The 14863-nt window shown below is 46.8% G+C and overlaps 1 protein-coding gene across 2 annotated transcripts in view; it reads left to right on the forward strand.

The window, feature by feature from the left end:
- Positions 1 to 481: 481 nt before the first annotated feature.
- LOC311231232 (A-type voltage-gated potassium channel KCND3-like) overlaps positions 482 to 14863 on the forward strand; it is a gene marked incomplete at both ends in the record, with an annotated part of 449547 nt that continues 435165 nt past the window's right edge. For both annotated transcript variants that reach the window (XM_084317775.1, XM_084317776.1), the window contains one exon: positions 482 to 1584. In XM_084317775.1, coding sequence (XP_084173901.1) covers positions 482 to 1584 — 1103 coding nt within the window. The remainder of the gene's footprint in view (positions 1585 to 14863) is intronic.

Raw genomic sequence — 14863 nt, forward strand, 5'->3', positions numbered from 1 at the left:
TTGTCACATGACCATTGACATTAAAATGCTGGCCTCTATAATCAATTAGACCATGTGTCAGTGAGACTATTGCCAAACATCTTAAACATTTATTTATAATACATATATATATAATAAATATATATATATATAATAGATATACATATAGCCAATTAATTTGACTTGGTTATAGCCTAATGCATTCATGCTGAAATAGAGACATACTGTAATAGACTGAACAATTGTACCATGTCACACCTGTTTTGAAACAGACAACCTATGCATCAGATTGCCTGGTTGCCTCCCACTCCCAAGCTTAGATGCCATAAATATGCCTTGGATAACACAGTTGACCATGTTAAGTAGCCTATGTACCTTACTTTCCCCAGTCAACAGTTCATTTTCTTTTTTGTTGTACTAATTTCATTAGACAAACCTTGATTTCAAGGCAAGAGGAGTTTGAAGTTGAAAGGGGGTTGACGACTTCCAAGACTGTGTAACGATGGCAGGAGGTGTTTCTGCATGGCTCCCCTTTGCCAGGGCAGCAGCAATTGGCTGGATGCCTGTGGCCAACTGCCCCATGCCTATTGCCCCGAGAGACCACAGTAAGAGAAAGGATGAGCTAATCATCCTCAATGTGAGTGGACGTCGTTTCCAGACCTGGAGAACCACTTTGGACCGCTACCCGGACACTTTGCTAGGCAGCTCTGAGAAAGAGTTCTTCTACGATGAGGAAATCAAGGAGTACTTCTTCGATCGGGACCCCGACACCTTCCGAAGTGTGCTCAACTTCTACCGGACGGGGAAACTCCACTACCCGCGCTATCAGTGCATCTCAGCCTACGACGAGGAGCTCGCCTTCTTCGGCATCATCCCCGAGATCATCGGCGACTGCTGCTACGAAGAGTACAAGGACAGGAAGAGGGAGAACGCAGAGAGGCTCCAGGACGACCAGGAAGAGAACAAAGACCTCAAGCTGCCCAACATGACCTGCAGGGAGACCATGTGGAGGGCGTTTGAGAACCCCCACACCTCCACCATGGCGCTGGTCTTCTACTACGTCACAGGCTTCTTCATCGCTATCTCCGTCATCACCAACGTGGTGGAGACGGTGCCCTGCGGTGCCACGGCCAGCCAGAAAGACATGCCGTGCGGCCAGCGCTACACCGTGGCCTTCTTCTGCATGGACACGGCCTGCGTCATGATCTTCACCGTGGAGTACCTGATGCGCCTGTTCGCCGCGCCGAGCCGCTACCACTTCATGCGCTCGGTGATGAGCATCATCGACGTGGTGGCCATCTTCCCGTACTATATCGGCCTGGTGATGACCGACAACGAGGACGTGAGCGGCGCCTTCGTGACACTCCGCGTCTTCCGGGTCTTCCGCATCTTCAAGTTCTCCCGCCACTCGCAGGGCCTGCGCATCCTGGGATACACGCTGAAGAGCTGCGCCTCGGAGCTGGGCTTCCTGCTCTTCTCCCTCACCATGGCCATCATCATCTTCGCCACCGTCATGTTCTACGCAGAGAAGGGCTCCAGCTCCAGCAAGTTCACCAGCATCCCTGCCTCCTTCTGGTATACCATCGTTACTATGACCACGTTGGGGTGAGTAAATTAGACACATACATACATACACACATGCAAGGCAAGCACTCACTCTCACACACACGCATGCACGCACACACACACACACACACACACACACACACACATACACACACACACACACACACACACACGCGCGCGCGCGCATACACACACGTACACACACACACACACATGCATGTACACGCGTGTACACACACACACACACACACATGCATGTACACACACACACACACACACACACACACACACACACACACAGTAAATGCATACACCCCTCTCCCTCTTGCTCTCCTTCTCTCTCTATTCCTCTCAGCATCTCACATTAAGCTTTTCAAATGAGTTTTCTTCCCCCAGGTCCCCTAAGGTGCAGCTGTGCTATATTTGTACCATGTCCTAAGTGTTTACATAATGAGGGCTAACTACAGTACAACTGTTGTTTATGAGGATTGTGATTGTAATCGAGGCGTTGATGTATTTCCCATGGACTTGTAAAGATGAAAACCCAGTTGGGAGTTGAGAACCAGCAGAAAAAGTATGCTGCCTTTATGCTATGGCCTGTTGGAGGCCATCAGTGTGAGTAATGGCAGGTACTGGTGTATTTATCTCCCAACATAAACTCTCATGACATGCCGCGTTTACCTTACTTACATCTGCTGGCCAAATAAGGCTATGGTTGTTGGGGACATAAGCTCACAGTTGGTGCAAAGAGAATGTCGGTCTGGATATTGAAAGGTTTGCATATAGAGATTTCACGAAAAGGTTGGATAGTTTTAATATCTGTTGGACCTGACATTGGGCCTAACTCTTAGCCCTTGCTGTAAACCAAATTGTTATTGTTACTTGAACACACAACGTTACCTTTTCAAATCCCTTGACCTAAACGTTATTATTACCTAAACCCAATCCCCTTTCTTCTCTAAACTTAACGATAGGTTATAACTATAACCAAGTTCTGTGAGTAATGGTGACGCTCAGCTACTACTACTACTGCACTATACTTCACTCGTGCACGCGCACTGAATAAAAAATTCCACAATGTACCTTTACATCCCAACATTCGTCTGACCACACCCCTATCAGCTTACCTTCATAAGCAGGTGTGTGGCCACCTACTCGCCTCTTTCCCAAGCTTTCACCACAAGGTGAGATCAAGGGCCGCAGCGGTGTCTGACGCTGAGCGTCACCATTACTCACAGAACTTGGTTATAGTTATAACCTATCGTTCTGTTTCGTATGGTTCTCGCTCAGCGTCACTACTGCACAAGGGAGGCTGAGCGAGAGCCATGTGGCAAGGCCGTAGCAGCGGAGTGCGAAGGAAGACCCAGACCTACTGAAGGGACTGGATCCCCTGGAAAACGGGGGCCCGGAGAGGTCAATGACGCCAGGCATCAAGACCCCACCAGGTGGCCACTTAGTGACACCACCCCCCACATCGCCAGCGTATTCGGATAAGGCCCCTCCAAGAGCGGGCCCTTTCCCCCCAATAGCACACCGCCTGGCACACTGACCCTGCAGAACAGGCAGTCAGCATGGCCGTAAGCACACAAAAAAGGTCACCCAACGGAAGCAGGCAGCGCACCGGGGAAACCAGGCAACAGGCTGTAACCTGAGCCTGGAGCACTGCGGACGAGACAAGCGCCAAAGGAGTCAACTGAAAACAGCCGCCCCGGCGGAAGGGGCGTATGCTGGCGTTGTTGATCACCATGACAAAGCCTCCATTAAAAAAAACCCACCCAGAGGGGTTGAGGCAGAGAAGGCTGACATGATTGGCTAGGGCTGGGCGATAAAACGATAACGATAACTATCGCGATAAATTATTTCCTCGAAATAAACATGAAACGTGGTCGCAAAGTTTCGATATATCGATTTTCCAAGCTTGGATATCAGCACACGCACTAACAACCAATCAGTGAAGGAGATGGCCGACAGTGAAGGAGACCCGCGGTGCACCTCTGGGTAGAGAGGTAGGACTCTAGTAGTAAACAAGGCTGGCTAGGATAACTAGCTTGCACGGCACTATTTTATATATTTACGTGCCGAGTATGTGTGTGGCGTGAATTCTGAGGCCACGTTTATAGTAGTGTGGGGTATACAGTGGACTTCGTTTCAATATATTGGGGCGGAAGAGAGTATTTTAGGGTAATATTTATTACATTGTCATGGAATACACCGCTTAGACACAACAGGCTGGCTAGGATAACTAGCTTGCGCGGCACTATTTTATATATTTACGTGCCGAGTATGTGTGTGTCGTGAATTCTGAGGCCACATTTATAGTAGTGTGGGGTATACAGTGGACGTCGTTTCAATATATTGGGGCCAGGGGACGAAACTAACTTTTTGGCTTACCAGCCAACTGGCGAGTATCTGATTTTTTTTACCAGACAAACTGATTTTTACCAGCCAAAAAAAATCGCTAATTGTGATAATTACTTCTTTGTACGTCTTCGTCTAAATTGATTTTCAATCATAGTAAAAATTACACCGTGTCTCTACTCTTTAAAATATTTATTAGCATAAAACATTAACACTTTGACTGCCGGAAAACGCTTTACAGCGTCATTCCCGGCCATGCTCAAGTTGCCGGAGGACGCTGTACAGCGTCCTTATATCAATATTTCAAAAATCTGCGATCGGATTCATATTTCCCCTCCGCTGGCCTGAGATCCACCAGGAGGACCCACTGAGCTCTCTGGCGGTTCAGGAGCGCCATCTGGTGGCCGATCGGCGCAATCGCCAAACAGGAAGTGCTATGGAGGTTGTGCTGGTCGACCATATTACTTCCGGGCACTCTGTTTGGCTCACGGGACTCGATCTCGACACAATACATAGCGATCGATTGCCAATAACTCGATAAACAACATGATTTGGACATATATACTATTATACAAGCTGGAAATGGACCCGATATTTCTACATACCATAATAGGTAAATGACTGTTCCACGCTCATCGCCCAACGGCGCGAGGAGGATACGGTAAGATTCAGCGTTATTTTTGATCGTATTCCATATAAACTGTTATGATGAACATATCACCCACACTAGATGAATGATATAACGCTGCCCACGGAATTATAAACGATCCCCCGCCCATCCGGTCATTATCATATCATACGTAGATCATTCTAGAAGTACGTCCAATTTAAATTTTTTATATCGCCCCGATTGCCATCAAACTGTATTTCATCATCAATATAATGCATTTGGGGCTATATATCACGTTCTGGAGAAAGCTGCAGAAAGAGATGAAAACATACTTATACATTAGACCATACTTTACTATGAATATGTGAATGAAAAAGTTTAACGTTGCTACACAATGAACAATACATATAGGACTTTGAATGGGCCCTAATAATGGCAATGTAGCAATAGAATTTAAAAAGTTATAGCCATGCAAAGAAGGGGTACTTCTCCATAGACAAATAGAGCCGGCAACCTATGGTATATAATGAATTTAACCCATGGCACCCAAAGTGTTAATAACAGTCTCTACTCTTCACAATATTAGCATACAACATGTATTAATCACACTGTCTCTACTCTTCAAAATATTAGGATATCACATATGGAATGGCTATTTATGATTTTTTAATGAAGAAACTATGATTGTATTATTCCATGTGGCAAATAAAAACTCTGAACTGAACTGAACTGAACTGATATTAACATGAAAGAGGGAACTATTCTGGACTGGGTTGGGCTGAACTAGGCAGTGAAAGATGCTGGGCTGGGCTGGACTAGGTTGGACTGGGTTGGGCTGAACTAGGCAGTGAAAGATGCTGGGCTGGGCTGGACTAGGTTGGACTGGGTTGGGCTGGTCTAGGTTGGACTGAGTTGGGCAGTGAAAGAACCAAGCATTTCACTGTAATGTAATAGCTAAATAAAACAACTTGACTTGTTACATTTGCACTCTGGTTGTATGCCAAATGTATTCTGGTTGTACTGTACTTGTGCTGTAAGATGACAATACATTGGAACCGAATCGACAACGCTAGGGGTTCAGCAGGTGTATTCTGAATGCCAAGTATGACAACATCACCGTTGTGAAGGGCATATGGGCGAGTGGTGATATGGGGGGAAACCCGGTAATAATAAAATGTCACTCGGCTGCATTTAAGCAAAGCCGCTCAGTATAGTCCACTATGTTGAACGCGCGTTATGGTAGCTTGTTACATGCTAGGTAGCTAGCCGGCTAATGCTGGTTGACTTGTCATTCTCATCCGACTCGAAGGAGACGTGTCGTGTGCTGTTGTTCGCCCCCATGTCAGACCGCACTGATATCCGAAAGCGACGACTCTACATGCAATTATTTTCATCCACTGATGTGTTTTTGTCTAAGTTTGTCTACGTTGTCAAGCCGGTGGCAGGAGTCTGTAGGTCCGTGCGCAGTGATCTATCCACTTCCCCTAGATGGGCGGCATCTTCTAGAAAATGAGTGTTCATTGGAGGAGCTTAGAGCGCATCTGTACAACGATGATGTTCATTGGTTATGGTTGGATTATTATGAGGGCGCAAATGGGAGGAATCAAGGGGGGAGTCAGAGTTCGGCTTGTGCCAGTGAGCGAATCAGCAGATTGCAGAATGATTTTTTTGTTTTGTTTTGTAATTACTAGTACTCGCCAGACTGGCGAGTGCTCTTCATGAATTACTCGCCAAACGTAAAAAATACTCGCATTTGGCGAGTAAAGTGGCCTAATTTCCTCCCCTGATTGGGGCGGAAGAGAGTATTTTAGGGTAATATTTAGTACATTGTCTGTCATGAGATACTCCGCTTGTCGGCTAACTGCTAACGTGCGCGGACTGATGACGACATCAACATTCGCAGCAGCAAAACAAGTCTATTATATATATCTATGCTATTAATAGCCCGTCCATCGGCGCCGGGCATAAGAAGTTAATTAAACTTGACAGACATTATATCGACGATAATTATCGATATCGAGTTATATGAAAATAATTTAATAATTTTATCGCGATAACGTTTTTGGCCATATCGCCCAGCCCTATGATTGGCAGACGTCATGAACGTGCAGGGGCACACTCAACCGGGTAACCCGGGAGTTGACTCTGCTCCAACACACCAGGGAACCAACCACCTTGTCGTTAACCTATGCGGTGGTTGTTCCTATAACCCCTCAAAACAAAAAGGGTTATTCCAAGTCTACGGTATCAACAAACTTTACTTCGGACCGGACCCGGCGGCCTGGGTTACTAGAGGAGGTCCCGAAGACCACCCCGACAGCCCTCCCTCCGCCATGCGTGAGAGAGGAGCGAAGAAAAAAGAGAACCAGCCCCCATAACAGTGCCAGGTACAAAAGAGTACCCAACAAGGGTCTCTATAACGCCCAACCTTGTGACACCCCAGGCCGACCCGGCATTTTTCCCCCCGAAAAAAGCCCAAGTCCCTCAGGGTACCAGAACAGCAGATCTGCATCCCCGGCGGACAACGGGTTAACTGATCTGGACCAGCGTGACCAGAACCAGTCCCGTGCCCTAACCACGCCGACATGCCTACTCCAGGAGAAGGGGCAGATATGCGTGTTGATCTTAAAACATGAAAAGAAGGCGCCACCCAGACGGTCGGTGCGAACCGCGCTCGGTGGCCCACCCCAAGGGCGTGAGACCCCTCTACATATGTTCAGATCCATTCCGTTATCATCCCCCAGATATGAACGAGAATCCGTCGATAACCAATAACAGGTTGTCGGAAGAGGAAAAAACCTCCATCCCAGTTGCTTTATAAAAACGCTGTTTCAACCACAAGCAACCAAGGCGTACTAGCTACCCGCATGATCTTTAACAGAACACCCCGAGCTAGCACTTAAGCGTGCGTCGGGACACAACCACATCAATGAACAGGCTAGTTAGACCTTTCAGTGAATCCCCAAGGCGCCCAGGGGAAACGACAAGAGGGGTGCGGCGCTTCCTAAACTCCAACTCTTTTTAATAAAAAAGAAGGAAGCACCAACAGACATGAATCCCATTCTACACAGTCGAGGGTAAAAACTGTTTACATTTTTACATCCAGTCACCCCTTTCATAGAGGATTTAGACCGAAATTCCCCAGAGAGCCTTCCCACGTGAGTCGTAGAATGAAAAAGCCATGGCAACTACGAGTCACGTGACCAACTGACTCAAGTTACACATAAAATCGAGCGTAGCGGACCTGTAAGTCCTACGCTCTAACCCGACACTTTGACACAACGGATCGTACGTAAAGATCTAACTCACGGAAGCCATCGTCATAGCAACGTACGTAGTGTCGTATGCCATGACGGGGGGAAACCCAACACTCAACTCCTGTTTTTAATAGGAGCAGAGTCAGGACAACCCTTCCCCCCCCCCCCCCCCCCCCCCCCTCCCTGCCAAGGCGCCTAACGGCTTGGCCCTGACTGGCCTAACAGGAGATGAGAAAACCCCCCTGACCAATCAAGTGGGAAGGAGGGGTTTATTCGACACCCCCTCACAAAACCCTTCCCCCTACACACAATAACAACTGTAGCATATGAAACCTTTGGTAGAATGCTAATGAATAGCGCAAGCTAATACAATGCATGCTACCCACAGAACTGTGAACAGGGTTTACAACAAAACCAAGTCGTGTGTGTGTGTGAATCCTACACCCGCATTCCATGTTGTACATAGAAAAACACTGATAGAGAGAGTAACGGCTAGGCCGTGGAACGTGTGTATACGAGCATTACTGCAACTAACACAACAGTGTTGTAGCTCAACATTACTTCTTGTGTAAGCAACAGACCATACAACCAGCTTCTACCTGCATGTGGAGTGTCAGGCCGAGATAGAAACCTTTCTATAACCGAGTGTATGCTGCAGACCTTGCTTAAGCTCATAACACAAACGTAACCCTTCTATCAATGTATACTAGTGCAGATTCAGACTTTGCAACCTCATCATATGTTTTGGTGAAGAAACACACAGTTTGTTTAACAAAAAATACAGTCCCCCTTTAGAGGGGACTTTTTATTTATGAGCAAACAAATAATATGAGAGGCCGGGGAGGGGTAAACAGAGGGGACCGCAGGGGAAAAAAGTCACTGGGTCTAGCGGCGCCTGCTGCCTCGAGCCGCTCGGGCTTTGCCACCCCGAGAAGCCCCGGAGGGACGGTAGATAATCGGTTGCTGGTCACGGCGATCCCTACCGTCTCCTCCGGTCGTAGGTGGGCCGGCTGCAGCAGCAGCACCGTCTCTCCTCCTAGCCTTCTTCGATGGGCCAGCAGTGGCGGTGGAGGCAGTAGCAGCCACGGCGGAGGAAGCTCGACGACGTGGAAGCCGTCTGACTCCACCGGCGATGACGGGAGGGGGAAAATGGGGTTGGAGCACGGATCTCTCCTCTGCCATCTCTCTGCACGTTGAGGTCATCAATTGCAGGGCCTTCCCGAACAGTCCAGCATCGGAGAGGGTGGCCGTTAGAAGAGGACCTCTCTTCTTCTCCGGCACACCAGCCTGCTCCAGCCAAAGGTGGCGCTGGGTTAGAGTTGCCAGGGCACGCACTTTCCCAGCGGCTATGGCCTGCAGCTGAGTCAGATGCAGGACAGCTCCTGCCGCCTGGGTGAGCTGGTCATGTTGGACATCAGTCAGCTCCGTGCCGCCCGTCATTATCCCGGATATAAATCTTGCCAGCTGCGCGACATTAGACGCGGCAGCCAGAGATTGTGTACCAGAGATGAACGACTGGTCGCTCTAATAAGCCAACCGCCTAGCCGATTTTCCTTGAAGAACCGGCTTGCATAACGGCTCCCACACCACTTCCGGACAGAGGAGAGCGGCCATCGGCCTATCAAGCCGTGGCACGCCCTCTCTCATACCGTCGACCAAACCCACCACCCGCGTAACCGGTACGTAGGCGGGGGTGAGGCCCATGATGTGGGACACCACCTGGCCCCGACGAACATAGGCCCCCATTGAGGGGAAAAATGGGTAGACAACGTCCACCCCTCTCACCGGGCGACGTTGCCAGGGACAGGAGCAGGCAGTGGCTGTGGCAACGGCACGCCGTTTGCAGCGGCCGCCACCGCCATAAGCTCGGGGAACAAAGCCTGCAGTTCCCCCTGCAGACTTTCCTCCACCGAACCCGCATCCCTCACATGCAGCAGGCTTCGACTGGTCAAGGAGCCACAGTCTGATGTGGCTGATAGTAGGGCATCCTGCCGATGAGGCCGAGGGTTTTCCCCGACATCCTCGAACAAGGCGCCCCAAGGAGACATTTCACCCCCCTCCAGTGTTACCTGGACGGGTGGGATACTCGTCTCTACTGGGCCTTCAAACAAGAACCCGTCTGCCTCTACCATGTAGTCCTCTGTTTCCATCGGGCAGATAGAGACAGACGCATCCTCGCTGGTCTCCAGCAATTCACCAAACCCAGGCCGTTCGCGTCTGCAAGCCACCATCTTGCGACGGGAGCGAGCAGACGCAAAAAGTTTGCGTCTCAAATCCTCCGGAACCAAAGGAACCGGCCGCTCAACAGCGGACGATTCCCCGGAAACAGAGGAACCAGAGCCAGGACCAGGCCATCGCAGAGACGACAGCACCGGTGCACCGGCTCCTCGGAGAGGCAAACTACCCATCGGATGCCTACCGGGCGTGGGTGCCACCCACGAGAGAGGCAACAGCCCTGCACCAGAATGCACGACGGAGGCGGGAATGGAGAACCGCTGGTGAAGAGTGGCTCTGCGACTCTCCGAAGTAGACATTATGACTTAGATTTTTCTATCGAATACTTATGAGAGAAGAAAAAAATAAGCACAATGTAAACACGTCTCAACTTTCTTCAACTAGTAACCTCGTCAAGTGGGGATCTACCGAAGGCACTTCCTTGTGGTGAAAGCGAAGAAGGAGGCGAGTAGGTGGCCACACACCTGCTTATGAAGGTAAGCTGATAGGGGTGTGGTCAGGCGAATGTTGGGATGTAAAGGTACATTGTGGAATTTTCAGTGCGCGTGCATGAGTGAAGTATAGTGCAGTAGTAGTAGTGACGCTGAGCGAGAACCATACGAAACAGAACTGGACTTTAACTTAGTTTAACCCTTTCTGTAGTGTGGTAGGGAAAGGTTAACCTTATGTAGTGTGGTAGCGAAAGGTTAACCTTCTGTAGTGTGGTACTAGTGAAAGCATGAAGCATTGAACAATATGAGCCTAGTTTGTTTGTTGTGTACCTTGTGTAAGACAGGGTCCTATAATCAAATGTGAAATCCTGCTTATTTGTCTGAAAACTCAAATATAATTTCCCTGTTTTCCCCATGGGTGCCGCCATTTTGTTGCTGACGTCACGGTGATGGTTTGGTGTGGCTCCTGGTATACACTGCTGGTTAGCTGCCTAGTAAACATGTAGTGTCTTGAAGGTCAGTCAGTAAATGCAACATTGCCTAACAAACAACGGGACCGCAGTGGTTCTTTTTGTATTACTCCCGGCTGTTCAAACAAATTTTACCGCGTGAAAGAGAGAGGAAAGTTGGTTCATTTCCACAAACTACCAGTGAAAAAACCAGTGTTGTTGGCACGTTGGCTGGCTGCACTCAAGCGGCGCGATCCGCCTGTTGGACAGGGGACGAAGATCTGCAGCGAACACTTCATTGCCTCGGATTATGTTGTTGAGGGTGTCTTTGAAGAGGATGGGCGGTTTGTCCAGAAGACCACTAATCAGCTGAAGCCCGATGCGGTTCCCTTGGTCTTCGACTTCAGTGGCTATAGTGCAGGAGAGACAGACAGACCAGCCCAGGCAGTTCGGCCAGCGTCAGCCCTGCGCCGGAGAGACAGAGCTCAAAGACGCGTTTGTACCGCAACAGAGCGAGAGGTATAATCAGGGGTGTTGGATCAGTGTTTCGCATATCATCTTTGCAGACTGTCTATATTTAGACTAGCCACCTGTAGTGATATGCAGTAGGTACTATAACGTTAGCTTTCTGTATCATAACGTTAGCTTATTAAATGACTAGTCTCACCTGATACCTTGTTAGCTTTCTGTATCATAACGTTAGTCATAAATGTCATTATGAATTGAAAATGGGGGACCCTGATGTAAACAAGACGAAAGTCTTTCTGTGTGTATTGAGCTGTACTGTATTGTACCCATTCTGCAATCTGTTAATTAAATTAAATTCAATCAATCAATCTAGTCCTAGCCGAGTAGCAAAACAAAGTAAAGGCGAGTTATTTCAAACACACGATTTACCTTCCACTCCCTAACATTACGCCCCTGTTTATAATAGTCTGGTTTTAGCATTATAGTCCTGTTTAAGCATGTACCAGAAGTGCAAAAGAAGTATTATTAGCAGTGAAGTGCAGTAGGCCATGTTTTTGGCTATATTTATATGTATGTATGCTATGTATATCATAATAAATAGACTAAACGCTAGGAAATGCAGAGTAAACAGTGTGAATGTTTAGACAGTAACTTGTACTATTAATTATGAATAGAAATGTCAAAGCACTGTCAATAGCAAAGCTACTCAGAAGCAGAATACCAGCTGATATCAGCTGTGTATCCTTTCTGAAGCTGAAGTCTTTTCCCACCTGCTCCTGAGGTACTCCAGTTTCCGGTGTGGATCACTCTGTCACTCTTTCCAGTTTTCTTCAGCAGCTGTTTGTTCAGGACCATCTTCTGGAGATGAGTAAAAGCAGCAGAGGGATGATGAAGCCATGGCCGTACCCCGTAGGCTATGTTTACATTTGGTTTGTCTCCCCAGATTTCATGTTGGTGATGTGGTGAAGCACAGTCATCCACTTCTCTTTCAGCTTTGTCACACTTCCATCACATGTGGTTGCACAGAACAGCAGGTGGTTCACAATCATCTTGATCCACTAGAGTAGGTCCTCATTGTGGAATTCCAGCTTATTTTTCATGTTTTTCACAAAATACCACAGTCTCATCATACTCATGTTTGATATCATACTGCTCTCGCATACTTTATGGACAGATGGATGACAGTCAGTTGCTAGCACAGAGATGGTGACCCTATAATATCCTTCCAGCTTGGCATCTCTCCAGACCTTCAACCTCTAACCAGTAATTGTTTTTCTCCCCAGTCAGCTTTCAGTATCCTAGGCTACCACCAGCCCTGATTTTATGTCAATCAGTGAGTAGATGAATAAGTGAACGTCACCGAGGTGAAAAACAGTTACTGGTTAGAGGTAGAAGGTCTGATGAGATGCCTTGCTAAGCTGGAAGACTATGGGGTCTCCATCTCAGTGCTAGCAACTGACTGCCATCCATCTGTCCAGAAAGTAATGAGAGAGGAGCATGACAACATCAAACATGAATATGATCTGTGGCATATAGTGAAAAATATGAAGAAGAGTCTGTTGAAGTGCGAAAGTGAGGACCTACTCGAGTGGATCAGGATGGTTACAAACCACCTGTGGTACTGTGCAACCACATGTGATGGAGGTGCGAGCAGCTGAGAGAGAAGTGGATGTCTGTGCTTCACCACATCACCAACGTGCACAACTGGAACTCAGGGGAGACAATGACAAAATGTGAGCACCCTCCCTACAGTCCTGAAGAGGAAAGCCTACGGCCTTGGCTCGATCCTGGCTCTGCTGTTTTTTGCTCATCTCAAGAAGGTGGTCCTAGACAAACTGCTGATGAAGAAACTGGACAAAGTGACAGACGGAATCCACACCGGACAACTTGAGAGCCTCCACTCCCTCTACACCAAGTATGCCACAAAAAGAAAAAAGTTCAAATTTCCTTATAAATCAGTTTGAATTGTCTCATATTTGGACATTGCTTTGGCACCACATTCAGACTGTTCCACAGTTTCACTCCATATATTGAGATGCATTGTCTTCTCATGGTAGTGCGTACACTAAGAACTTTTAAATTGAGTTCTCCCCTCAGAATATAACCCCCCTCCCTATCAAAGAACAGTTCTTGAATGTTTCCTGGAAGTACATGACCTTTTGCTTTATACATTAATTGTGCTGTTTTAAATTCCACAAGATCATTTAACTTTAATGTTTTTGACTTTAAAAATGATACGTTTGTGTGATCACGATAACCTGCAATGTGAACTATCCTTATGGCCCGTTTTTTTTAATCAAGAATTTCAAGTTCAAATTTCAGTCTAATGGCAACCAAAAAAGTTCAAAGCAACAGTTATTGCAAAACAGTTTTGTTCATGTTTTAGCAGACATAATTAGCCTTTCTTTTCAATGAGAGTTTGAATTTTGACATTATTTAATCCATTAATAAACATTTGATTATTCCCTTGTTGTATCATGTTTCCTTTTGTGCATTCATTGCAAGTGTTATCATTGATCGATAATAAGGGAATGCGGGGTAAAATAATAATAATAATAATAATAATAACAGTCTTATGAGAATGAAGGATCATAAAACAATTTATCATTGTAGTACTCAAATCCAACATATTTCAAGGATGGGAAGACATTCCTGATGGCATTGACAGTACATGCCGGAAGTGGAATTCTGTTCCTCCTCCCCAGATGACCTCTGGACCAAAGTGTGAATTGCCTGTAGGCTGTCAGCCTGAAAAGACTGACAGAGAAAGGGAAAATAAGTGGTGTTAGCATACACGGCATGGAATGCATTCTATAACCTGGGCCCTCATTACAGAAGAAAATCCTAACAGCTTGTCCATGGATTCTACCCTAAATTTGGTTAGGAAAACATCTTTCTGTAATACCGAAATGCCATCCTATCCTCAAAGAAGATAGGCTTTTAGACTTAGGAAGTTTCTGTAGTTTCTGTCATTCTCCAGTATGTCAAAATATATTACAACCTAGCTGTGTGCACTGGACCACTGTCAAAGCTATAGGCCTACCCATGTGACTAAATTATCTTATTGTTATAGTCATAACTTGAATGGGAAAAGCTCTTGTATAGGTTTTCTTTTATCTGGCTTCTGCATCATGCATTATTACTATGCAGAAAGATACAATTTGGAGGGGGTGTGACTAACTACCTGTATCCAGAGCAGCATTCTGTGCTATTTAGGCTATGCTTTCATTCACATTTATTGCAAGGGTTTTGTATACACATAAACAACAAATAACCTTTGTTCTCCTTGCAATGCGTTTTTAATTCTCTTATACAGGTATTGATTGTGCTGCTTACAGCTTCAAAACTCCCTTATTTCGTTTTACAATGTGTTATGCTCCCTGCTGTTTTACAGAGGCTAGCAGTGGTCCAAACAATTTGATCATTCATTCATTCATTCATAATCTTACCTGCTACTAATCGGCCGTTCCAGCGTCTCAGCTCGGACATCCTTCAATGACAACATCGAGA

Source organism: Notolepis coatsorum (genome assembly GCF_963971535.1).
Source record: "Notolepis coatsorum genome assembly, chromosome: 6".
Lineage (NCBI taxonomy): Eukaryota > Metazoa > Chordata > Actinopteri > Aulopiformes > Paralepididae > Notolepis > Notolepis coatsorum.